The following is a 26,970-nucleotide window of genomic DNA, read 5'->3' on the forward strand; positions in this document are numbered from 1 at the left end:
AGCCCAGGAGAAGAGAGTGAAAACAATACAGGCGGGTGGCTGAGTGGTTTTCTGGGATACGCTTATGTAGATAAGCTTTCCATGCCAGTGGTGATGTCATAGTGTATCATGTGCCACAGTTCTGTTACCATAGTTGTGAGCGTGGCATGGAACAGATTGCCTTGGTGTGAGAGGTGCCGCCTTCGCAAAGGCAAGTTCTGTTAGACTTGGTGTCTAACAGAATTAAAAATGACCCAAAGGTAGGTTTCTAGATGTAATTGTTTCCTGGTTTGGAGATGCAGATCCTACTGTTGACACTAAAATCAGTAGATGTCAGAATCACAGTACAGTGGTACCTTGGGTTAAGTACTTAATTCGTTCCGGAGCTCCGTACTTAACCTGAAACTGTTCTTAACCTGAAGCACCACTTTAGCTAATGGGGCCTCCCACTGCTGCCACACCGCCGTCACACGATTTCTGTTCTCATCCTGAAGCAAAGTTCTTAACCTGAAGCACTATTTCTGGATTAGCAGAGTCTGTAACCTGAAGCGTATGTAACCTGAGGTACCACTGTACTGTTAGCAGAGGAAGGCTAGCATTGTTCACCCTGACAGCCAGCAGGTGGATGCCTTTCTCATTACTGCCTGAGTCTTCTGCAAAGTTTGTGGTCAGGCACATAAGCTATATACTCCCCCCCCCCCCAGCTTGTGGAAGTGCTCCTGTTTGTCCTAGGAACAGAGCAAGCCTGGTGGACTGTACTTGCAAACAAGTTTATTCAGAAGAGGATAACTAGCCTCCAACACTCCTTAGAAAATAAGGATATTCTTTCAATTGTAGATTGGGTTGGTGCACAACAATAGTTGTGTCAAGGTTATGTAATGAGGAATCCTGAGAATACTACAGTGGAACCTTGGGTTATGACGGGGATCTGTTCTGGAGGCACCGCCGCAACCTGAAAATGACGCACATCGAAGTGCCGCATCTGCACACGCGCAGCATGATTTAGCGATTCTGCACATGCGTGAGTGGCGAACCCAGAAGTAACCCGTTCTGGTACTTCCAGGTTTGCTGCGGACGTTCGCCGAAGCGGACGCAAGCGGAGGCGGATGTAGAACGAGATTTGACTGTATTTTATTAAGGCTGCTGGGAATTATAGGTCTGTGAGGTCAGCACCCTTAACAAACTACTGTATTTTTCCAGGTATAACACGTCCCCATATATAAGACGCTCCCTATTGTTAGGGACTCCAATTTAATAAATCCCTACCATTCACTAACCGTGTATATGATGACCCACAGTTTTTCACATAATTTTAAATTAAGAAAACCTAGTCTTATACACGGAAAAGTACGGTATATTTGGTTTTGCTCTAGGAAAACATGATTAGCTCAGGAGAGGCGATTTATTTTGGAGCTGTGCATTGTGTCACAATGGGCTGAGGTCATCAGCATTAAAAAACAGCACCTTTCATGAGTTTGGCTTCCTACTCAGGAGGCAAAAAGAGCAGAAGTGGGTACCAAGAGGTTAAGCCATGAAGTAGTTTGCCAGTTACAAAGATGAATGGAAATACTCAATGAAATTGTTTATATTTAGGAACATGGTAAAACTGGTCCTTTTCAGCAAAGTTCTCTATTAAACCTTTGTTTTAGACTTCTGCTCTGATGGATGTTGCCAAATCTCCAGACAACATGGAGGGACTAAGGCATAGATTTATGGTAAATTCCTTATTTAACTCTATGGGGTTTTCTTCTGTCTATATCAATGTTTCCCAAAATTGGGTCTCCAGCTGTTTTTGGACCACAACTCCCATCCAGTGGTCAGGGATGATGGGAATCATAGTCCAAAAACAGCTGGAGATTCAGGATTGGGAAACACTGGTCTATACATTCCAGATCACAGAAGATGTTGTTTTCTAATATTTATAAAATAAATTCTCCTTCCTTTTCTCCTCCTATCATCACCATCCTCATCCTCCTCAAATATATTCAGATTAACAGAGCTGCCTAGTCTTTAAAAAGTAGTGAAAATAAAGTTGAAAATATTTATTTATAAAATGTTCATCCTAGCCTTTCTCTAAAGAGCGTAGGGCAGCATAAATGGATGCACTATTTTATCCTCATAACAATTCATTGGAATCCTGGAAGCCGAGGCCTAAGTTTTGGCCAAATGCTTTTGGGTAAGAGAACCCCAACAAAAATTTAATAGCACCAAAAAGACAGCAAAGCATGGAAATATAGGCTGTAAAACTTCTTAAATGTGCCTTTCCCAGTGAACCCCAATATATCTCACTTCCCTAGCAAGCACACAAATAGATCACGTTTGGCAAGTCATAAAATAGTTTACTTACAAAACTCTCCAAAATTCAGATTCATGTGTTTTTCCATATAGCAGTCAGAAAAAGTTGCACAGGCAGTGAAGTGCTGCCTGGTTACAAGAGGGTAAAAGTTACTAAGCTATTGGTATACAAAAAGGCTAGTTTCAAACTCCATTCTTGTCCGAAACAAAAAGCCAGCACTCTTTTAACTTGGGCATTCTATCCAACTAAAATTCATTTTTTAAAAAAATCATCCTATGTATTTTGAATTTCTTCAACTTTAGAGAAGTTTGTTGCCATTTGTGGCCATTTACAATATTGCCTCTATGTTCTTTTTTCCCAAAAGCAGAAATGCACAGTGGAGTCTGGGACAAGACCAGCTTCTGACACCAACCTTAAGGTAATGACTGCTTCATTTCCAGGCAATTGTGCCTCTTCTCTGTATACTGCTAATGATGCAAAGAAGAATAGAGGGGTCTTTTTTGGCAGTACAAAGCAATGTTTTCAAGAGAGGAATATTTCCTTAAATGTAGCGCTTGCTTTCCAATAATATTCATACTCAGGGGAATGAAGTTTGGAGCTCAGGGTATTATCTGCCATGCCAGATAATTAGATAATTGTATAACTGATCAACAGGATAATAATTCTAATATTCTAAGGGATGCACTGTTTTTATTAAGAGATTTATTGTCACCAACAGGCTACTCAACTAAACAGTAGTTGTTTCATCTACTACATTAAAGGTAAAGGTAAAGGGACCCCTGACCATTAGGTCCAATCGTGACCGACTCTGAGGTTGCGGCGCTCATCTCGCTTTATTGGCTGAGGGAGCCGGCGTACAACCTCCGGGTCATGTGGCCAGCATGACTAAGCTGCTTCTGGCGAACCAGAGCAGCACACGGAAACGCCATTTACCTTCCCACCGGAGCGGTACCTATTTATCTACTTGCACTTTGATGTGCTTTTGAACTGCTAGGTTTGCAGGAGCAGGGACCAAGCAACGGGAGCTCACCCCGTCGCGGGGATTTGAACCGCCGACCTTCTGATCGGCAAGTCCTAGGCTCTATGGTTTAACCCACAGCGCCACCCACGTCCCACCAATCTACTACATTAAGTAACACCAAATCTTTTAATTGAATGAAAAGGTGTCCTTGATTAATTCAGCAGCAAAATTTAAATAATTTTAAAATATTATTTTGAATGCTAGAAAAGGTACAATAACCTTTGTAACATTTTATTATAAAAAAACTAGGTGGCAGGCACCAACTTAGAATATGCATTGACTATTCTCTTACACACAGGAGACTGTTTTTGAAGTTGGTACCAGTGCCACAAATGGGGGCATCTTCTGAACACAAAGTGTGCTTTCTGTCTTCAGAAGCATTGTATTAATATGCAAATTCGTGCAGATTACCGTATTTTTCGCTCTATAAGACGCACCAGACCACAAGACGCACCTAGTTTTTGGAGGAGGAAAACAAGAAAAATATATATTCTGAATCTCAGAAGCCAGAACAGCAAGAGGGATCGCTGCGCAGTGAAAGCAGCAATCCCTCTTGCTGTTCTGGCTTCTGGGATAGCTGCGCAGCCTGCATTCGCTCCATAAGACGCACACACATTTCCCCTTACTTTTTAGGAGGGAAAAAGTGAGTCTTATAGAGCAAAAAATACGGTAATTCATTAATCCACAAAAATGCATACAGTTTAATAACTTGCAGCACAATCCTATACATCTCTGCTCAGATATATAACTTGTTGAGTTCAATGGGGCTTACTTTCAGGTAAGCGAAGCACAGGATTAGCATCTCCAGGCTGCAATCCTAACCACTATTATTGGAGAGCAAACCTGTTTAGGATTGCATGTTAACAGAGTGGCCAGATGCAGGAGGGAGGGCGGGGGGAGAACAGAACTCCTGCACCTTTAACAGAGGGGATTTCAGCCAGTTTACCTGTCCATACAAGTGACACCTGCTGAAAACCCCTCTTCTGTCACCCTTGTGTTGTCTTTGCACCTTCCCACTTCACATGTTAAATTTCTTCAGTCAGGCAAGTACCATATTGGCCCGAATGTAAGCCGCAACCGAATATAAGCCACACCTTTAAAATTCAAGGGGGTGGGGGAAGAAAAAAATACATTTACCGGGATATAATCCTCTACCTTAAAAGTTTGCAGGCACTCACACCTGTTCCGTTTTACCATATGTGTGTTTCAGCAGCGATATCATAAAAGCCAATTTTTGTAAGGTCGCGAGTTTAAGCCGCACTTTAACTTCTCATGCTCAGAATTTGGGGGGGAAATGAGGCTTATATTCAGGCCAGTACGGTATTACAACTAAGTTTTTACAAAAGCTATTTCAAGCAATTCACATTCATTATTGCCACATTTCAGGGAGCTTTAGCTGTGACTTAGGCAGCTGCTTTCCTATTCTAAGAAGTTCTTCTATTTACGATGTAATTATTTCTGAAACAGGATGTCATCTATATGCCCACAGATGAACTCCTAGAAAGAACTGGCGATCTGGCTCATCAAGTAGGTTTGTACTTCTTTTTTTCCTTCCCAGCTTTGTTATATAAAACTCTGTAGCAACTATCTTCAATTGTGTATGTCCACACTATCGTTTTCTGAACTTAGGGGCACGTTGACTACAGGGCTCCTGCAGTTTTGACAGTTGCCTACAAAAGGGGATTTCCACCATGTGTGAGATTCACTGATACTTCCCTTTTGGAATAATGAACAGTTTGGAAAGGGTTGTGCTTAGATCACGGCTCACAAATATTGGGCGGTATTCAACAACCAACAACCAACACTTACCTGGTCTGGAAAGGCTCAGAATTTGATCACGTTTTGTATCCTAAAGGTTTAAGTCAATACTTTGGACAATGTGCTATCCACAGTCAGTGCTGGATATAGGAAGGTGTGCGCAGTTCAGGGTGCCAAACTGAGGGGGCACAGTTCATTTATTTTTTAAAAAAAGAATTACTGTGAAAATATAATAATAATAATAATAATAATAATAATAATAATAATAATAATAATAATAATTTATACCCCGCCCACCTGGCTGTTTCCTCAGCCACTCTGGGCGGCTCCCAATCAAGTGTTAAAAACAGTACAGCATTAAATATTAAAAACTTCCCTGAACAGGACTGCCTTCAGATGTCTTTTAAGGATAGAATAGCTGCTTATTTCCTTCATATCTGAAGGGAGCGTGTTCCACAGTGTGGGCGCCACTACCGAGAAGGCCCTCTGCCTAGTTCCTTGTAACCTCACTTCTCGCAATGAGGGAACCGCCAGAAGGCCCTCGGAGCTGGACCTCAGTGTCCGGGCAGAATGATGGGGGTGCAGATGCTCCTTCAGGTATACTGGTCCAAGGCCGTTTAGGGCTTTAAAGGTCAGCACCAACACCAACACTTGTTGGTGCTTGGAAACGTACTGGGAGCCACTGTCTTCCATACACACAGTTTTAACAGTGAGTCTGTAAGTGACTGATGGAGGCCTATTCTGGATCCACACGTCCTTCCACAGTGGGGATGTTGGTTTCCGGGCAGGAGTTGATTACAGTGTGGATTTGCCAAGCGTGCCTTCCTCTTAGCATGGTTCTCCCTTGCATCCTGAGTTCAAGTGTCTTCAAAGCCCACGACACCTTTGGTAAAGGCTGTTCTCCAATTGTAGTGCTCGCAGGAAAGTGTTTCCCAGTTGTTGTTTCTCAGCGGGTGGCGCTGTGGTCTAAACCACAGAGCCTTGGGCTTGCCTATCAGAAGGTCAGCGGTTCGAATCCCCAGAACGGGGTGAGCTCCCGTTGCTTGGTCCCTGCTCCCAGGGACCCCTGACCATTAGGTCCAGTCGCGAACGACTCTGGGGTTGTGGCGCTCATCTCGCTTTATTGGCTGAGGGAGCCGGCGTACAGCTTCTGGGTCATGTGGCCAGCATGACTAAGCCGCTTCTTGGCGAACCAAAGCAGCGCACGGAAACGCCGTGTACCTACCTGCCGGAGCAGTACCTATTTATCTACTTGCACTTTGAGGTGCTTTCGAACTGCTAGGTTGGCAGGAGCAGGGACCGAGCAACGGGAGCTCACCCTGTCACGGGGATTCGAACCGCCAACCTTCTCATCTGCAAGTCCTAGGCTCTGTGGTTTAACTCACAGCGCCACCCATGCAAGATATACATTAAACAAAAACCAGTAACATTTGCACTAGTGCAACAGGATTCCCCCCCCCCCTCTGCCCCTGCATGCCCTGCACTGTGAAAAACCCATGAGAGATTTAGAGGGACATGTAAACAAGGAGAGGAGGGCAGGAGAATGTTCTGCTGCACAAGGAGAAAAAGGTAACTTCCTCTCTTTGTGCAGCAGTAACCATGCAATAAACAAGTGTTTCCCCTCCAGTCCATGGCAGATGTACAGCGGAAGAGAAGAAACTGCACCAAGGGAGCGTTCAGTGTGATTTGCACGACCGGTTCCATGAAGCTGAGGAAGAGAAGTGCAGCTTTTCATCACAAGGTGCCCTGAGGGTGCTCTCTTGTTTGAGGGAAGAGGGGGGTACAAGGCCTGGGAAAATGTAGGAATGCACAGTGGCGCAATAGCAAAATTTGAAATGGGGAGGGGGGCTTATTGTAACCAAGTTTGGTCAGGTGGAACAAGGGCTGTTTCTCCTTTAATAGTTGGGTTGTAGAAGCAGTGGAAAATCCTGCCTCATGTACAGCTATTAAAAGTGAAGGAGCCCTGTGTCCTCTTTGTCACCTGACCACCTGATAGTCCTCTCCCTGCGTCCATAGCTATTGCACGCCCCCACTCCATGAAAAGTCCTTAATGGCAGGCAGCTCTGTTGCTCTATCTATATCTTCCACAAAACACACCCATTATTGCCTGATGGTCATAGAATACAGACCTAGCAAAGGGTGATGTAGAATGCAAGTTCACATCTCTGATCAGTTGTGAAATTCACTGTGCAAGGATTCATGTTGCTTGTAATTAACATTTATAGGAATATACATATATGCACATTTTTGTATGGCATAATTTGTATGTCTTGTTGGCTGCCTTGGAGGCATTTGATTGAAAGTGAAGTTAGAAGCATATGAATGAAGGAATGGGGTGGAGGGCTCAGTTCTTAGCATAGAAGCACATCCTGGGCTAATCCCTGGATGTTCCCTGAATTGAATGAAGCTCTGCGGCTTTGAAAAGAGACACTCCCCAGTTTCATCTCTCACCAGGGCTGCAGGGTGAATTAGGGCAGGCAAGCAGCTTCCTTAAGAAGTTGTTCAGGTCTCGGTGGTGCAGCTGCAAATCTCGTGAGTGTATGAAGAGCTGAGCTAGCGATTTAAGCTTGGGAGACTTAAACTGCAGGAGATGCACCTTCAGCTTCAGGGAGGGTGACTCTGTGAACCCACTGGCAGAGTAGCCTGCCTTCACGTTCATCGTAACAAGAATGTATTTTTTAAAATGCATTAGAGAAGAGTGTTTCCCCACTTCCCCCCTTACAGGTAGCGCAGCTGGTAGAGCATGAGAACTCATAATCTCAGGGTTGTGGGTTCGAGCCACACATGGAACAAAAGATTCCTGCATTGCTGGGGGCTGGACTGGATGACCCTTGTGGTCCCTTCCAACTCTACGATTCCGTGAAAATGCCTTTCCCCAAAAGAACATAAAGGCAGCCCTACCACTCCGTCTAAAGGCCTGGCTAGTCCAGCATCCCACGCAACACATAAGGGAAGTGTCCGTCTCCTGCTGCTGTCTCCAGTAACTAGTATTCAGAGGCATTGTTGGCAGTCTGATCCTGGAGGTAGTGTGCTCCTATGGACGGAGCCTTATCTACCGTAATCCCCTTAAAAGTGGGAAAGAGTTGCAACTTGCTGGTTGCAGTGCAGGCTTTGCATGCAAGCGGTCCTGGGCTGAGTCCTGTCCACCTGCAACTTGGTGCTTTATACAGAAAAAGAGGTTTCTGCCCCAGGGACCTTATAATAGAATATAGAATTGATTAGAGTCCTTGGCAATAGTTAAGCAGGTGAGAAACTGTCCAGCATTATGTCGGAGGGGCGTACCTTCTTCATGAGCTGTTCCATCCATCCCTAGCTGCACATTGTAAAACATATGGAAACTTGCATACCCGAATGCTTTAGATATCCTCTATGGATGCGGGTGGCGCTGTGGTTTAAACCACAGAACCTAGGACTTGCCGATCAGAAGGTCGGCGGTTTGAATCCCCGCGATGGGGTGAGCTCCCATTCTTCGGTCCCTGCTCCTGCCAACCTAGCAGTTCGAAAGCACGTCAAAGTGCAAGTAGATAAATAGGTACTGCTCTGGCGGGTAGGTAAATGGCGTTTCCGTGCGCTGCTCTGGTTCGCCAGAAGCGGCTTAGTCATGAGCTGTTTGCGGACAAACGCCGGCTCCCTCGGCCAATAAAGCGAGATGAGTGCCGCAACCCCAGAGTCGGTCATGACTGGACCTAATGGTCAGGGGTCCCTTTACCTTTACCTGTGCAGACATATAATATATGTACACATTCTCTCTCTCTCTCTCTCTGTATCTCTCTCTCTCTCTCTCTCTCTCTCTCTCTCTCTCTCTCTGTATCTCTCATTCCACTTGGGTAAATGAGCACGTCTTGTATTTGTATGATGGTACAGTGTTTTGTCATTGTGCTAGCCTCCAGATTCCGGTGGCAGATTCTGGGAAGAGCTCTCAATTCACCCTGAGTTCAATGCGGACCTTCCTAGCGACAGAAGGCCCCAAGCAGCGTGCACTCCTACAATGCACTTGATTGGATCGGGAGGGGAAGCATCAGAACACTTCCCAATGCCTGCAAGGTGGATTCCTCCATCAACAAGAAGGCACGATGACATTGATATGGAACCCAGCAGCAATGCCCAAAGAGCAAACGGAAGTCTCTCTACAGGGACGGCGACCAATCTGCCCGGAATAATTCCAAAGGGCTCTGAGCTTCCGAAAGACTCGGAGGCGGAAGTTCAGGGGCTGGTGCCCGACCTCGCCTTGCTCATGGATGTGGAGCCTTCGGAAGCTGTGGGACTCTCGCCAACTTCACCTGTGGCTCCTTTGCCGCAACCTCTGGATGGCGACATTGTTATGCTTGACGAAACAGTTGTCAGGAAGTCAAAGGACATCCCGATTCTAGAGCGGGTTGGGGAAACGCTACGGCAAAAGAAACTGCGCACCACCCAGACTTGAGGTAGCAGAATGGGCTCTTGTTTGCTGTGATGTGTAACAAATAGGAACCGTGATAGAACTGTGGGCAGGGCAGTGGAAGAAGGAAATTCTCTGTCTGGGCACTACCTCTTCTCTGTTGTCCTCCTTGCATACCTTCTCTCACTGGAGGTTGGTGCATCAGGGCGAGTGCCACTGTCCTATCTACCTCTGTCTGCCCTCAGCCCACTGGACTGGCCTGCATTCTTGCAACCAAGTCCAGAAGGGTGGGCCTAGGTGCTGGCTTCTTCCTCCTTAGTAACATGTTGCCCATGTAGAGCTCAGCAGGTAGCAGGATGGGCACAAAACTAGAGTTTGTTGGCAATGGCTGCCGTTGGGTCTGCCTATTGTTGACTCTGGCTCCTACTACTGTTGGCTTCCTCCTGCCCTACCAGTCTGAACAGGGTCCAGCCACCATTGCCTTGCAGAGAGACCTAGGAGAAGACATGGGAGCTCCTTGTGGTGGAACCCAATGGGTTTCTGCTTCTGCCAGTCCATTCAGCCCAGGAACTCTCTGGCTTGGGTAGCAAGCAAAAAAATGGAAAGAGACAGACAGATAGAGTACTGCAGGGCGGAAAAGGGGAAGTGTTTTTGATTAGGTCTAAATGCTTTCCGACTGAAGTCTTCCCCAAGGGCATAAGCACATGAAGAATCTGACATATAAAACCTACCACTGATTAGTTCCGTTGGGTGAGCAAGGTTCTGGTACTGCGAGGTAGAAAATGCTCTGCTTCTCCACACTATGTTTAACATGTTCCTCTGTCATCTGTTTTCTAAGCCCCTAGCTGATTTAGCTTATCCTCATACGCAGTGCTTTTTCTTCTAAAGTTTAGGGGTACTCTCATTTTGACTCAAGAAAATAACCATTTTATAGTTCAAATCAGGGGAAATAAATACAGTAAATGGACAAAAGTACAAAGATTCACAAAATGTTTAGGGGTATGCATCCCCCCAGAAGAAAAGCACTGCTCATATGGAAGGTGCGCTGTTTTATTTATCTATTTACTTTCACACGCATGCATAACTCACCCTCTTCCCATCATGGAACCCAAGGCAGGATGTGGTCATCCCAAAGTGGTCATCCATCCGCACACTGACCCAAACACGCTTGGCTTCAACAAAGAGGTGGACCTTCGGACCACACCCTGGGACACTCCCTGGCAGCTTAGACATGGTGATTTATGCAAAAGGTCCTGGGTTCTGTCCTCAGCATATCAGTGTAGGGATGGGAGAAAGGATCGCACCTGGAACCCTAGAGAGCTGATGCTGATAGGTGTAGACTAGGGGTCAGCAAACTTCTTCAGCAGGGGCCGGTCCACTGTCCCTCAGACCTTGTGGGGGGCCGGACTATATTTTGAAAAAAAATATGAATGAATTCCTATGCCCCACAAATAACCCAGAGATGCATTTGAAATAAAAGCACACATTCTACTCATGTAAAAACACTAGGCAGGCCCCACAAATAACCCAGAAATGCATTTGACACATTCTACTCATGTAAAAACACGCTGATTCCCGGACTATCCATGGGCCAGATTTAGAAGGCAGTTGGGCCGGATCTGGCCCCCGGGCCTTAGTTTGCCTACCCATGGTGTAGACCTATTGAGCCAGACAGACCAATAACCCGACTTGGGTAAAAGCATCTTCCTGCGTTCATTGTTTCTGTTGTCCTGTTCTAGCTCTGTGCACCTGCAATCTTACGATGAGGAAGCACCCAAGTCCCACATAGTTTAATGCTTTAGTTTTGTGGAGATTGCGTGGCTGGGAGTGTCTCACTAATGTTTCCTTCCAATTCTGCAGTGATGCTGAAATGAATCACCTGGCTACCTTGGGTACTTTTCTGCGCTCTCTCTCTCTCTGCTGGGTATAAATGGATTTTCGTAGTTTCTCAAATAAGCATGTCTTAAAATGGCACCAGTGAAATAAACCATACGTTGGGAAAGAAGAAAGCTGTCACTCAAGGGTTGTTGTTTTTTTGTTTGTCCCCTCTTAAACTAAAGACTCGTCCACAATTTCTTTTGTTCTGTGAGTTCTAGTCAAGGGTCTGAGAGACCTTTGCCCCCCCCCCCAGAACACCCACTGTTTACTACTGAATCGGAACAAATGCCGATTGGGTTTTCTGTGAATTGACATTTGTTCCAATTCAGCAGTAAACAGTGGGTTTTCCTGGTGAAAATGCAGGACAAAAGAAAAGCCTCTCTAAACCCTGTGACTAGAAATCTCAGGACCAATGAAAGTGTGGATAAGTTGAACAGATCTATGTCCTCCAATGTTAATGCTACTTTGACATGATGCAGGGATTCAAATGAGGCATCTTGTCCCCAGGTTGGCATGCAGGTGTCCAGAAGACAATGGGTCAACAGCCCCCACACAACCTAGTAGAGGGTCACGTGGTCCAAATTGCAGTGGCAGGCAGCACCCCAAGCCTCTTCCTCCAGTTTCTCTCCCTACCACACCTAAGAAGATCAGCTTATCAACTTTCTCCTTCCCTGATTTCCACAGATTATTCTCAGCGGTTTTCATCTGATTTTCCCTGCCTGTTTTTCTTCCTTCTGCAAGTTATTTGTTGTCGTTTGAAGCCTTCCTCAGCTCTTTCATTCTCCTCTGTTCCCCTCCAATGCTGCCATAGGTGTGTTTTGAGCTGACAAAACAACCAAAGCTAAAAAGTGGCCATGTGCAAAATTTGGCAACTGGAATGGTGATGTGGCAGCATGGTAAACCCGGCTTCAATGTCTTTCAAGGGCTCTTGGAAACCTTTTTTGCGGCACCAAGGGCAAGAAACAAGTGATTCCTCCTCTCATAAGAGGGAGGCTGAAGAGCAACAGGGCTTAGTGAGCTGGGAAGAGTCCATGGCAGAGAGAAGTCTAGAATTAGAGGCAGAAGTTGAAGCAGCGGGGGGGGGGGGGGGGGAGGCAAGTCAAGAGGCAAAGATAAGTCAGGCTGGTGAAGAGCAATGCGTGTCTCCCTTCCTGTTGCGAAAACCTCCCCTCCCTGCTTGCTTCCCAGAACTAGAAGAGGCGTAAAAAGGGTGGAGGAGACGTTGGTGATGCACACACACAGTCTCCAATTGCTTAGAAGAAACCCTGGAGAGCTGGGGACCTTCAGTCTCAACAACTGCTCCATGGGGGCAAGACCTATTGAGGAGGAGTTGCCATGCTCATTAGGTCTGACAAATGGTATTTTTGCTGATGAAGAGTTAACTCCACTTGTACAGTGTGATTTACTGCTGGCTTCCTCCTGACACGAGCCGTCCCACCTACAACACCAAATTGTTTTAAGAAATCCAAAATGGCAGAGGAAAATGCTTAGTTTTTTAATATTAATTTTCCAACAACTCACTCAGAACTGAAATAAAAGCTAAACCCCACCCTTCTCCAAGCCCATTTCCCCCTTTCCCCCTCTGATTTCTTTTGGGGGGGGGCCTTTAACTACAAATCCCAACATGCAGTTCAGCTACCACAATGCTGTCACACCATCCCTACCTATAGAAATTTGGAGGTCAGGTGCAAGTAGTTAAGGTTATAATTATGGGTGGTGACTGGTGAGACCACAGAACACTGCTGGAGACAGGATGACATCTGTGGAAGAAAAGAAGCGGAAGAGGAGGAAGAGGAGAAAAATACACCAAAGTGGGAATTTTATGACAGGTACGGGGATGGAGGGAACTGGTATCAATACCTGTTCCGATTTTGCAACTGTCCTAATTCACTTGAGCTAAACGTTAGTCCCCATAAGGTCAACAGCTTGTTGCAAGTAAGGTGTAGCTATTTGGGTTATAAAGCTGTAATCTTTTGCATTTGGAGTATCTCATATGGAATTTGATGGGCCTAGCCCTAGGATCAGACAGTAACTATTTTTTTCCCTTTTTCTCAGCAGTGCTAAACAGATGGCAAAAGAATCCTTTTAATAATAATAAAAAAGCTCATGGTAACTTTTTGGGGTGGAGTCTTTTGATAGCATTGCCAGTTTGTATGGAACCGAATGGAAAAGCATGTATTTTGGAAAGCCAGCCTCCAGTGGCGTAGCGTGGGTTGTCAGCACCCGGGGCAAGGCAAGTAATTTGCGCCCCCTAACCCGTGGATTTGCGCCCCCTAACCCGTGGATTTGCGCCCCCTAACCCGTGGATTTGCCCTAACCCCAGATGTTGCGCCCGGTGCGGCCGGCCCCCCCTGCACCCCCCACGCTACGCCACTGCCAGCCTCACATGGCATATTGGCACAACAAATAAGACAGAGCTCAAATTTTGCTCTGTGTGCTGCTCCAAAGTAAAATAAAAATAAAAATAAACAGTTTGTGTGAATTTTACCTTCTGTGTGTTCAGTTCAGCCTCTATGTCAAAGAGCAGTGATCCTTAAATCTGTTTTATTTTTAAAAACTTGTTGGCCCTTTACCATTAAGGTCCCAGGGTCAGTTACAACAATAAACTATAGAGTTCTAAAACAAATATATCAGGACCATAAAGCAAGAAACACGTGAAAACAGATCCACTTATAGAAACAGCTGAAAATGTTTCTAATATAAACCTTTCAGGCGATGTTCCATACCACATTTGCTTAAATTTGTTTCAGGAGATTGAGAAAGAGAAGGGAGGCCAAACACAGCTGCTCACTGGTTTAAGAGCTGATTTCTCCCCCTAACCAAACACTTTCCCCTTCTTCTGTAGTAGATTCATGTGATCTTCTGAATCCAGGGGGGAAACCTGATGATATAGAGCAATTAGCTCAGAAGTACATGGTAAGATTTTCACTTTAAAATGCTGATTTGAAAACACAAAACTTAGCAAGGAGTGGCCTCACCTGGCCTAGGGATGGCTTTGATTGCACTGGTAAACCCTGCTGAGCCTTGTGACTGGGATGAAGCAGCTTAATTTGAGCCACCTGTGAAATGTGAGGTGGGAACGGCTGCAAGTGACGAGCCAAGACCCCAAGAGCTGCTTGAGGTAACATGGAATCCTCTCACCAGGCCTAGAGCTGATGTTGTGCATCCCTCTTAATCCTTGACAAAGTTTAAAAATTTTCTTGTGCTTTTGCACCTTCCATTTATTTATTTCTACACCAGTTTTACACCTGAGCTCCAAGTGACATATATGGTTCTGACCTCCCACTTCCCATTTTGTCCCCCTGAGGTGGGTTGGGCTGAGAGACAGTGGCCTGGCCCAGGGGGGTCACCCAGTGAGTTTTATGGCCAAGCTGGGATTTGAACCCTTGTCTCGCAAATCCTAGCCTGTGCACACATTACTGGTTTAAAATGCAAACTCTTTCTCAGTTTGGATTGAAGGTGGTTTGGGGGAAAACACATCAAAACACGGTATTTCATTTTTTAAAAAATGATAAGATAGGTGTAGGATATGGATTGCATACACTTCTCCACAAAACAGCAGCAGGCAGGGCCTAGATGTAAACAAGAGGGTGTACAAACCCATAGGCTGTGTTCAGACATGAGGATTATTGCATTAGTTTTCCTAGTCATAGTCCCAATTTATTACATTCCTTTTACACCCTGTCGCATTATGGAACGCAGGCTTTTTGCTTGAAATACCGCCATGTTGTGCTAAAATTCCTTCGTGCCAATGTCAGTGGCGCAGCACTTGATTGCCACCCTTTAAACACACACATGCTTCTTTCCACCCATGAAAATGGCGGGAAGGAGCGACTTGCCTGCGGGAAGTCCATGAGCTGACAGGAGCAGAATTGCACTCGGCTCACCTGTGATTCCTAGCTGCTGGTAGCCATCACAGTAGGTCCGCAACTTATCTGAAACCTGGCAGAGCCACTGCCAATTTGTGTGGGCAGAACTGAGTTAGATGGGCCGATGGGATAAGGCAGCTTCCTTGTGTTTCTTAAATTTTCCTGAAGAATAATTGCATCATCTTCTTTGGCGACCACTCGTAGCAGAGTAAGATTGTCTTCCATGAACACTGTCTTAACGAGTAAGTGACACTGGAGGCCAATTCAGGATCCACAAGTCCTTCCACATAGGTTTCCAGGTGGGAGTTGATCATGGTGAGGGTTTGCCAAGCGTGCCTTCCTCTTAGCACATTTCTCTCTTTCATCCTGAGTTTGAGTGTCTTCAAAGCCCATGACACCTTTGGTAAAGCCTGTTCTCCAACTAGAGCGCTTGCAGGCCAGTTTCCCTCCAGTTATCAGAGCTTATACTACATTTTTTTTTAAGATTTGCCTTTGAGAGCATCTTTAAACCTCTTTTGTTGTCCACCGCTATTTCGGTATTGCATCATGCATGGGTAGGAACTGTGGAACAACAGTTGCTCCAAATGGCAAACTACTCTGCCTGTTTGTTTAAATCTGGGCAAAGCGAATAGTTTTCAGGTGTTGAATGGGAAATTGAGGAAGACTGTTTAGTGTGCTTGGCAGTGGGAGGTTTTTTGGAAGCTAAGGTTGCGGGCAGCAGGACTGAAGTGTTTTAAGAATATTAAACGAAATCCCCTTGTATTCACCAGCTGTTCTCTTTCACAGCAAAAGTGTACTGTTGAGTACAGCAGTGAATCTGAATCAGATACCGACATTGAGGTAATATATAGATACAAAGTTTTATCCATCCAAAAGCTATACAGTGGTACCTCGGGTTACAGACGCGTCAGATTACGGACTCAGCTAACCCAGAAATAGTACCTCGGATTAAGAACTTTGCTTCAGGATGAGAACAGAAATCGCGCAGCGGTGGTGTGGCAGCAGCGGGAGGCCCCATTAGCTAAAGTGGTGCTTCAGGTTAAGAACGGTTTCAGGTTAAGAACGGGCCTCCAGAACGAATTACGGTAAGTACTTAACCCGAGGTACCACTGTATAAGTTTAATTGCAACACAGTCCCAACCATTTCTAGTCAGATTTAAGTCCTATTGAATTCAATTTACTCCCAAGTAAGGCTTTCCCTTTGAAAGCCTTGTGTGGTGATGAAGTGGTTCCAATAAATTTAGAGTGTGTGTGTGTGTGTGTGTGTAATAGGGTACACCCTATGATATATATATATTTAATAGAAGTTGCTCAACACTTTTAACACTTAAAGATGTAGCATGTTGTTAGGAGAATAGCACCCTGTAGGGTTGTGGGCATTCAACAAAGCCCAACTTGGAGTGAATGCATTGAAATTAATGGGTGTAAGTTAACCATGTCCATTCATTTCAATGGGTCTACTCTCAATAGGACTAGCGCTTCAAAGAAGGTAGATGGTGCACATGCAGGCATGCAAAGACATAGACCAGGGGTCGGCAACCTAAGGCCCATGGGCCACAAGCGGCCCACGGGGGTCGCTTAACCGGCCCACAAGCCGCCCCCAAACTGAGCCACCCTCTCGGCGAGTCCCTGCGCGCTGAGCTAAACCGGCGCAGCGCCTTGCTTCTGCAGTGCTGAAAATTGCGTCTGCGCAGATGCAGATGCCGAAAATTGCTGGCATGGGCGCTCACGATCCAGCCCATGGAGGGATCTCCGCTGGAGTGAACCAGCCCAGGCAAGGTAAACCTTGCTGACCCCTGACATAGACATACACACTTCGGGTTGTTGAGTCCTAGGCTTTGGCTCCTGAGACTCAGATTTTTTGCAGTCAAATGCTCAGGGCAGCAAGTTTAAATCTCATGTTCATCTATAAGACCACCTCCTTCCTTTGAATTGTGGGTCTAGGAGTTTTGCAGTAATATTTTAAAATGTGACTTTTAAAAAAATACCCTAAAAGAGAGAACATTCCCCCCCCCACTCCCCAAAATGAAAATTTGTAGCGTTCTCCCCACCCTGCAGCCAAAACCCCAAAGAACCCTGTTATTTCCACCTGCAGAATGTTGTCTGTTTCCACCCCCATTCAACTGGTCCACATCCCTTGCTCTTTGCATCCGTTTTTCTCTCTCTTAAGAGTTGGCAACCCTATGGTACCATCTTGTGGCATCATCACACCCAGCCCTCTGAGCGTCCAGCTTTGCAGTGCTAGAGACTTGGCACCAATACAATATTATTAGTATCATTATTCATTAGTTCCTTTTCTTAAAAAAAAAAAGTGACCCAAAGCGACTTATAGTTGCTCAGCAACCTGAAACAACTTCTTTCATCTCAACGTTGTATGAGGCTCCTCTTGGTCACGCGGATGAATTCTGATGCATTTGTTTGCACCTTGTACTAGCAAACAATTGAGAAATAAGCTCCAGGTCACAGAACTCTTCTGCCGAGTCTTTGCTCTGCTGGTTGAGCTGAATTAGAAATTCACCCCCGCCCCCCAGTGATAACATGGAAGTAGATTAAGCACTTTGCCTGCTCCAGTGCCTGCTTATTCCCTGGTACAGATTGCTCCTAACTATCTCCCTAAACACCTTATGGAAAGCAATTGATAAGTGGTTATCTTAAAAGGGCAGTATAATGGGTTTCCACGAGGCTATTAAATTACATTTTGCCTTTGGGCTCCAGAAAGTGAAGCTTTTAGCCAAGCGTTTTGTATCTCCGGGTTGCTGCGCGGTGCATTTGGTTGTGTACTTAGATTGGCTAGCACTTATCTTCAAGGTTGCCGCTGGCCAATACATGTACAGTATAGCAGAAAAGCAAATACAGTACTAAGCAGCAAAGGTCTCCCTTGAAAGCAGAGCATAGTCCAGGGGTTAGCAAACTTTTTCAGCAGGGGGCCAGTCCACTGTCCCTCAGACCTTGTGGTGGGCCGGACTATATTTTTTGGGGGAAAATGAATGAATTCCTATGCCCCACAAATAACCCAGAGATGTTTTTTTTTAAAAAGCACACATTCTACTCATGTAAAAACATGCTGATTCCCGGACTGTCTTCAGGCTGGCTTTATAAGGCGTACATCGCCCCTGGGCCTTAGTTTGCCTACCCATGGAATACAGAATTGGAGACAAGACCCTGAATCCAGCTCAGGCTGCTACAGTTTGTGGGTCTTTTATGGCGTCTGCTTGTTGCATTGGGCTGCTTGTTGGTCATAGCCTGCCCTGCACTGAATTTGAATGCAATAAGGGATTTGGTTCTTTCAGCTAGCAATGCCATTGTAGTAGAGTATTTTATTGAATTGTTGGCTACGAAACATCTCATAATGATTTGCAGCATACATAAAACAACTTTGTATCCAATGCAGATACAGGTGGAATCTAGACACATATTAAAAAATGCTGTGAAAATGCTTTTAAAAAAGGTTTTAAAATATATATTGAATTTGCAGTTAGCTCTAGTGTCGCTTTGGATAATGCACTTAAAACATATTTGCAGCTGTATAGTTGAGCACAGACAGGGATACAAATCTGCACTTTAAAGGGCTTGTTGGAAAAAGGAGGTATTCAGAGTACCTTAAGAGGTCAAAATTGCTAGCTAAAGAATGCGAAAGTAGAGAATGTGTACCTTAACGGTACCTTAACACCCTTGCATCTGCACTAGAGATAAGGCGCACTTGCGCCCCATGCCTAGATTTACCCCCATTCTAGATGGCAAGGGGAAGTGCAGACAAGTGCTGAAGAATGGCAACTCTTGCATCTTACAGAAACATTTTGAAAACACACTCCCAAATTTTAAAACGGGGGCAATTACTTTGCTAGGGGCAGCTAGCTAAAACTCCAAACTGTTCCTGGTATATAGGGACAGTTGGGAGCACATGCACACAGTGAACCTGCATAGTTTGAATGTGCTAAGCTTTGAGCAGTCAGGCTTTAACCACGTGCTATATACACATCAGAAAGTGTCTTATCCAAAACAGGTGCCGCCCAAGAGTGCGCTTTTGGCAGGATCCCGGGAGAGAACGAAACTTCAAGTAAGTTTTTAATATCTATTCTCTGCCCTCCAATGGAATTTTGCTTTGCCAGCTTTGGCACCACTCCACTTTTATGAATACCTCTGCAGAATGTGTTTTCAAACAAAAATGCATTCAACAGGTGCCTGTATTATATTGTATTATTAAAGTGGGATACTTTCTTGCTTCCACTATTAGGCTTAGATCAGGGTGGAATTTTTCCAAAGTTATCCGAGGTTGACTATTTAGTAGTAGTTCGTTGTCTGATTAATGCATCAGATTAATGCAACAGTTCTTTAAATCATTTACACGCAATGCTAAGCCACTAAGTGTGAATGTTTTAACCAGTTTGTTTAAAAAACCACAAGTTATCTCACAGGCTAGCAAATGAGCCACAGCTTAAGTTTTCCAAAGCTGGGTTTCCAGCTGCCCTTGCCCCGTGACTCTGTAGCATCTGGGTAGGGTGGCCAAACAAATCATGGTTAAACAAGACTGAGCACAAAAGTCCTTGCACTGGCAGAACTTTTCAGTTGGATATTGGTGCCACATATTGGGTTGTTTTAAGAAACCAGCGTTAGCATTCTGAGCTGGTTCTGATGTTGAAACAAGCCACCTTAGCCTGGGCTAAACAAACCACAGCTTAAGTGTTATGTGCAAATCCTATCTAGTTTCAGGGACTCTTTCCCGAAAGTTGGCTGCTGAGAAGGAACTTTCTCTCTTGTTAAGTGAAGTCTTTTGCTGTGTCTGTTGCTTTAGTTCATGGATCCTTATGATGGTGATGATGAAGGCAACTCCAACAGTAGTTTGGGCTCCCTTGAGTTGAGTAGGGTGATCTTTCTGAAGCATCTGAGCACAGAAGACAGTGTTCTTTCAGAAGGCCCAGAACCCCTCTCTGCCTTCGCACCCATGGAAAGCCCCCTAATTGTAACTCGTGAGGATGAACCTCAACTGAATGAAGCAGCTGAAGTATTGCAGATGACCACAGAACCTTCCTGGTTTCCTGGGCCAGGTCATTCAAAGCATGCTGTTCTCTCTAAAATATCACCTTGTGATTTTGTGCTACACCCGATGTTGGCCGATTGTGATAATCTGCGTGAAATTCTTAAGGTCAAGAGGAAGCAAGGGAGGGCTGTCCTAGACAGTGCTGGAGAAACGCCAAGGAAGAAATTGCGGATGACTTGAGTTTGTGTAGCCTAACTGCAATCTACCTATGTCTGTGGATGAAAACAATGCCTGTTGTAAAAATAAATTAGGTGGAGCCCACAAGTGTGCAAGTCTTTTTAACATTTAAGCACTTCATTGTTCTTGCAAGGCCACATTACACAAAAAAGGTAATCGCAAAAGTTTTGGAAAGTTAGGAACACGTAGCACTAAAAAGGAAGTTCACGCTAGAAGATGATTTCTGTCTTATCAGTGAGGAAGCAGTGTTTGTGAGAACATTTTTATACTGTTTCTCCACGCTGAATAGTCTTCACAATAATAGTGTTATGAACTGCTGGTTACTGGGATGTCAAGGGCAAACATGGCATGATTCTGTCCTGCCTGAAAGCAGGCCACACTATACGCTGGTCATTATTTGAAGACCAAATGCTGGACTAGACAGCCTTGTTACATCAAACTAACCATCTATGTTCTAATCCCCAACTGACTGCCTTGCTACTCCTGGCTTTGCTAGTGTCAGTCGCCTGGTAATAAAGGCAGTTTGGAAGATACCAAATCGCAGAGAATTTACCAAGAACAATTGCTATCCCTTTAGTGCGGAAATCTCAATAACACCATGCATTTCTTGCACCCCACTGATATAGCAGTATTCACCAGCCCTTGTGCCAGAAGCAGCTGATGCCCCCTTTTCCCACTTAACTGAGCTTTCTTCACCTTGCTAACTTGCTGTGTGCAATAGGCCATAGTGTTTTAAATTATTTTAGTGCAATTTTATTATTGCGAGCCTCCCTGAAGGTGGCTCAGATTTTAGATAATGAAATAAATAGCTCTAGAAAAGTGCCCCCCAATCTGTTGCCCTCCAGTTGTTTTTGACTACAACAATTCCCAGCCATTGGTCATGCTTACAGGGGTTGATGGGAGTCCAACAAGAGTTGGAAGGCAAGCTTGTTCTAGAGCCTATTTTGAAAAACTTACTGTAAAAGCTGAATTGAAGGAATAAATTTATTCCAAGCTATCAGGTTGGACTATATAACTCAAGCTAGCACATCAATGTGGACTCTCTCCTGCTATAGAGACTATTTCAAGATAGGATTGCAGTACACTTACTTTTTGAACTTCGCTTTCTCTCTCTTGTTGGTTTATTCTCATGATCTTGACAAGTGAATAAGGCACTGAAAAACCCCCCATAAAACAAGAAATCGTGCTGTAAAGTTTTATTTAAGCATCTGACATTAGTACACCAATCTAGAACAATCCACAAACAACAAATCCTTCTGACAGTCCTTCCAGTTACTTTTCAAACATAAATCTTTCTTAGCCACCTCTATACAGCATCTGAAAACTTAACTATGCCTTGCAATCCAACAGTCAACATCTAAGCATGTTTCAGATACATCCATCTTACTCTCCTCTACATAACCATTTGACAACATAACTATGCTTTGCAGTGTTAAAACAGCCTTCTAGAACTAGATTCGAGATGCAAAAATGCTTGAATGCTGGTTACAGGTTCCTTTTTACTCAGTACACAGGACAGCCACACCACGTTCATAGAAGCTACGAGGGTCTTCCTTGGTGGCAATTTCAAAGTCAACCGTGAAGATCAGATCAGCACGAGTGAAGTTCAGATAAACAGGTAATGTCACCTGCAAAACAAACAGGTTCAGTACAAGGTGAAGAGGAGGAAGTGAATCACGAGGAGAGCATAAACAGCAGGTACGACTGAAAAGCACGAGACTCAACAGATCACATTACTTACCACATTAGACTTTTTATCAGCATTTGTCTGTTTGATCCAGCGAAGCTGAGTTATGGGCAAGACCGTTGAAATAGCATTGGAAAGCGATAGCTTGTTGTTGTTGCATGTGGCTCCTTGAAGCTTCAGGCCTATTGAGTTAAAAAGAGAGGGATGTTTAAATGTCAGCCGTGAAGTATATTAAAGTCTGTTACCGTATTTTTCGCCCCATAGGACACACTTTTCCCCCTCCAAAAATGAAGGGGAAATCTGGGTGCGTCCTATGGGGTGAATGCAGGCTTTCGCTGAAGCTTGGAGAGCAAGAGGGGTCGGTGCGCACCGACCCCTCTCGCTCTCCAGGCTTCAGGAAGACATCCGCAGCCTAGGCAGCCTTGCAGGAGGTCCCGCAGGGCTGTCTAGGCTGCGGATAGCAGCCTGCTTCCTGGAGCGTCGGGCGCCCTGAAAGCAGAGCGCCCGGCGCTTCGGGAACACATCCGCAGCCTAGGCAGCCCTGTGGGAGTTCCCTGCAGGGCTCCCCACGCTGTGGATAGCAGCCTGCCGCCCGGCGGGCGGGGCGCCCTGAAGCAGAGCGCCCCGCGGGCCGGACAGACATCCGCAGCGTGGGGAGCCCTGCAGGAGTTCCCCGCAGGGCTCCCTACGCTGCGGATAGCAGCCTGCCGCCTGAGGCAGACATCAGCCAGCCCCACAAGCTCGGGGGACAGCAGGGAGGCGCAGCGCCGTTCCTCGACCTGGTTCGGTTTCCCCGACCTGCTTTTGGGGGGGAAATAAAGGGGAAATTTTTTTCCTTTATTTCCCCAAGAAACTAGGTGCGTCCTATGGGACGAAAAATACGGTATTTTGTGGATTCACCATTTCATATAAAGTCTCCTTAGAAGCGAAGCACATAGAATTGTAGAGTTTGAAGGGACCCCGAGAGTCATCTCAACTAAAGTAACTATGACGGATGGCCACCCTATCTCTGCTTTAAAAACCTCCAATGATTATGTGTTCACTTCAGGATGGCTAGATTTCATACTTGCATGGCAGCTAGATGCAGTCTTGGAAATTTGTCTGATCTTGGCACGGACAGAATGCAATGTCACCTAACTGCATACATGAAGCCAAAGGAATCTGCAGATACCTGGAATCTTTGCCACAGCCACTGTGGCACACACCTGTCTCCATTAAAGACCCCTGAAGAGGTGTAAGATGAAGACCTGCCACACATACCCCCAAAATGTTAATGGAACACCACTTCAGCACAACTGAATGCATGTGCAATCTAACCTCACAGTCTTTTGCACACAAAATTACTTTGCTGCTGTATACTCTGTATGTTGTGTTAACTTTTACACCCATTAAGAAACTGGAACGTTTCAGCATGAAGAGTATTTCCTCAATGTCACCCTTGAGACGGTTGCTCCAACTAACCTGTTACTCCAAAACTGCAAGCATCCAACACTGCATTCTGAGTTGTTGTAACGTTGACTTCTAGGCAGAGTTCTTCAAGAGACCAGCTGTTGGCTTGAGCCACATACTGCCTTGTAGCTGTGATGTAGGCCTCAGGTACAAATAGGCCTCCCAGGCATACATGGATGTTCTGTTAAGCAAATCCACAGCAGAGTTTGTTTGACACAACTTCATTCATTGGATCAGTACCAGAGGCCTGCAGGTGAAGACTTGGTGAGCAGGGCTGGGCTATATTAGCTTTTCAACATCATGCTGTATCCCCAACCAAACATTGTGGTTTGGCGATACAGTGCTACCTCGGGTTACATATCCTTCAGGATGAGAACAGAATTTGTGCAGCAGTGGCGCAGCGGCAGCGGGAGGCCCCATTAGCTAAAGTGTTACCTCAGGTTAAGAACGGACCTCCGGAATGAATTAAGTTCGTAACCAGAGGTACCACTGTATACCGTAATGTTGAAAAAACAAGGTGCATTGGCCTCTGCCTGCGAGACACCGGGTGAAATTGCCCCTGTTCTCACCTCAAGAACTGAGGCGGTTTCAGGCTCGCAGGCTGGACAATGCAGCTCATTTGCGCCGCTCAGCTGAGGGGAGGGAAGGTTTCCTCCTCCCCCCAGCTGAGATAGGCCGGGTGCTCTCACCATTCATGCACAGGACGTCTGGGCTCCTTTAACTGCTTGACTGAGGCAAGGGACAGCTGCACACTCCTCAGTCGAGCAGATTAAAGATGCAGAGGGAGGAACAGACTGTATCAATGCCTCTCTGATACAGCTTGTTTCTCCCTCTCCATCCTATAAGGGCAGAGTGGGATGGTGGTTTCACTCAGTGATATTACCACCGGTGAAACTGCCGTTGCTCCCGAGTCCCTCTGCTAGCAGCGCCTGCTGGAGGAAGAAACTCTTGACGGGAGTGATATACCGCTGAGTAAAACCAACATCGCAGTCTGCTCCTCATACCGGTTCTAGGTGACCTATTGCCCAGGCTTGCTGGTGAGTCATATACAGACTTATTCTTATCTCTCTTTGCCCAATCATTTTAGGTGCATACTCTGCACCCTCAGGGTCTGAGCAGTTTAGCTACTGACAGGGAAGCGCTTTCTGCCTTCCCTCTGACCCTGGAAGCTACTGGCCTCACCAGTCCCACAAAATGGATTTAAGCAGATCTGTGTGAGTGGAAATACAGACGCCCACACTTCCTTAGCAGCGCGTTAAAAATGAGGATACCCCTTCTCAAACAGCATATGAGAATATGCTATACAAGCACGTATATATTACTGTTATGGTGAGATGTGATCCATATGGTGACAGCATTGTACATAACTAAAAAAGCGGTGCTTGGAAAACTATGGAAGAGACTTCATCAGTAGAGGGGTTACAGAACCAGGGCTTCACTGCTTCCCTAGGAATCAGCTGAGTGTATTTATTATCCTCTATCTTCTCCAAGGAACATGCTTTTCCACCCCTGATGTAGTCTTCACATTTCACATAAAAGCCAGAGGAGTTGAAACTCATCTCATGTGTATTCTCACATTACCGGTAATGAATTCAACCACTACGAAACACTTTATTGCCTACCTTCAGTTCTTTTGCTCCACCTGCAGCAGCTGCCTGGGAAATGCTCTGTAGCTGCTTAATGCGCTCACTGAAGTCAGACACCCACTGGATGACCGTCATGCCAGCAGGCACAGTGTAGTGAGACCAGCTGCGAGGCAAGATGCCTAGAGAGAAAGTATGAAAACGCTGTATTTTTTGTGAGCAAAAGACTAGTCACAACTGGATGGTCTCTGTCCTTCATTGATAGTTTCCCTATAAGCAAACACTGAACACATTAAAAGAAAACACAAACACACACACACACACACAAAAAACAACCACCAGAAGGTAATTACAGCAATTAAATTACTTTATCATGGCATTTATGTTAACTTCCAAACACTCAACATTTACACTGAAAACTCTTGTGTGTAAAATGGAAAGATACTAAATTAAGCACCGGCGACTGCAGAATCTATGGATGGGATTCTGTAACGTGAAAAAACAACCAACCACCAAGCCGGATTTATGATTTGGCAGCAGGTTTAGTTGAACGTAGGTACTTGGTTTAATCCCATCCCATAGGCACAACACCACAGCTAAGAAAGAGACCCCCCCTTAGACCTTCTGTTTTCTTTCTTTCAGCAGCATCTTAATTCAGGAAGCTGTGCGTGTGCGTTTTAAACAATCGTGTAGAACAGCCCACCTTTCACTAGTTCATTAATAAGCGTCCGCAGATAGTTGGTCTGCTTCTTCTTCCCCTCGCACACTTGAACCACATCTGCAAGATCTTGACGAACGTCCTGAAGGAGTTTGGCTCCCATCTTCACTTCTCTCTCAAAGAATCTGAACAAAGGATCCTTGGTTTCCAAAGGAAGAGCAAAGTGTTAGTAAGTGGAGAAAATCCTGGCAACTGAATTGTGAGAGCAGGAATATCCTAGCACTATCCTTCCGAGAAGCACCATCAGTAACTTTACACATTTTGATTTTTGAAACCACGACAATTTTGTCAATTAAGTATCACTGCCATCATCAAAGACAGTATTAATATGATTTTGCAAACATTCGCCCTACATCAGGGCTGGGGAACCTGTGGCCTTCCATATATGGTTGGATTCTACCTCTCATCAGCTCCAGCCAGCATGGCAAAGGCTAGGGATTATGGGAGTTGTGGTCCAGCAGAATCTGGCCAGAACAAGTTCCCCAGCTCTGCTGTACATACTTGGTTGCGTGTCCCACCTTGATATTTTCCACAGTGCGTTTCAGGTGGTTCAGTGTTTGTGGGATGAGGTGGAGCCAGTTGGAAGCCGTGGTGTGCAGTGTTCGCATCCAAGCTGGCCGACCATCCGAAGTGGAGTCTGTCCGTGCCTTCTTCTCGGTCTCAGCATAGGCCAAGTCATCCTCATCTTCTAGCATTTGCATTTTCAGCATTTTACTGATCATATCAATACCTGAAATGTACACGGTGTTAAAGGTTAAAGATGAACATATGTGTGCTAGCTGTAAGCAGGCTAACTTTAATCCAAACTTGAGCTTTGAAAGCCCTGCATATAATTTAGGAATTTGATCGTGTGCTATTAGTCGGTTCACAAATAACATTCAGCCACATATCCTCAAAGTGTGGTCTCGACAACTTCAGCTGACTAGGTTGTGAGTAAAGTCTTGGCTTTCAGGATTCATTCCTGCTGCAACACTTCAACATCCCTATCTGGCTAAATTTGGTTCATGAGATTCATGTTGCACTAAGCCGTTAATTTTTTTAAACCGAGCTAATTCCGTTGTAACGGATGCAACATTTGCAAGCTTCTTTAGAGAATCTTGTGTGGTTTAGCAAATATTGTTTAGACTCCGGTTTACAGT

The 26,970-nt window shown here is 45.3% G+C and overlaps 3 protein-coding genes across 9 annotated transcripts in view; 2 read left to right on the forward strand and 1 right to left on the reverse strand.

The window, feature by feature from the left end:
* Positions 1-111: 111 nt before the first annotated feature.
* Positions 112-11,448, forward strand: LOC309343818 (uncharacterized protein). 7 transcript variants are annotated; one of them, XM_081865889.1, is made up of 7 exons: positions 112-239; positions 1,629-1,694; positions 2,640-2,693; positions 4,764-4,827; positions 6,682-6,795; positions 8,945-9,478; positions 11,293-11,448. In XM_081865889.1, the coding sequence occupies exons 2-6, from the start codon at positions 1,641-1,643 to the stop codon at positions 9,475-9,477; spliced, it is 819 nt and encodes a 272-aa protein (XP_081722015.1). In that variant the 5' UTR covers positions 112-239; positions 1,629-1,640; the 3' UTR covers position 9,478; positions 11,293-11,448. The 7 variants fall into 7 exon arrangements, with proteins under 7 accessions (XP_081722015.1, XP_081722016.1, XP_081722019.1 ...); XM_081865890.1 differs by having other exon boundaries at positions 2,643-2,693; XM_081865887.1 differs by having other exon boundaries at positions 113-239; positions 4,764-4,823; positions 8,938-9,478.
* A 1,519-nt stretch (positions 11,449-12,967) lies between these two features.
* Positions 12,968-21,393, forward strand: LOC309338197 (uncharacterized protein). The gene is made up of 5 exons (XM_081855206.1): positions 12,968-13,139; positions 14,156-14,226; positions 15,966-16,019; positions 19,183-19,236; positions 19,972-21,393. The coding sequence occupies exons 1-5, from the start codon at positions 13,064-13,066 to the stop codon at positions 20,395-20,397; spliced, it is 681 nt and encodes a 226-aa protein (XP_081711332.1). The 5' UTR covers positions 12,968-13,063; the 3' UTR covers positions 20,398-21,393.
* Positions 21,394-21,575: 182 nt separating this feature from the next.
* Positions 21,576-26,970, reverse strand: part of DYNC1H1 (dynein cytoplasmic 1 heavy chain 1) — a 58,861-nt gene continuing 53,466 nt past the window's right edge. Inside the window, exons 73-78 of the mRNA XM_081867405.1 lie at positions 26,350-26,561; positions 25,817-25,970; positions 25,153-25,295; positions 23,543-23,711; positions 22,136-22,263; positions 21,576-22,022 (exon numbers count right to left, since the gene is read on the reverse strand). Coding sequence (XP_081723531.1) covers positions 21,894-22,022; positions 22,136-22,263; positions 23,543-23,711; positions 25,153-25,295; positions 25,817-25,970; positions 26,350-26,561 — 935 coding nt within the window. The 3' untranslated portion in view covers positions 21,576-21,893. The remainder of the gene's footprint in view (positions 22,023-22,135; positions 22,264-23,542; positions 23,712-25,152; positions 25,296-25,816; positions 25,971-26,349; positions 26,562-26,970) is intronic.

This window comes from Podarcis erhardii (assembly GCF_964252035.2).
Source record: "Podarcis erhardii genome assembly, chromosome: 1".
Lineage (NCBI taxonomy): Eukaryota > Metazoa > Chordata > Lepidosauria > Squamata > Lacertidae > Podarcis > Podarcis erhardii.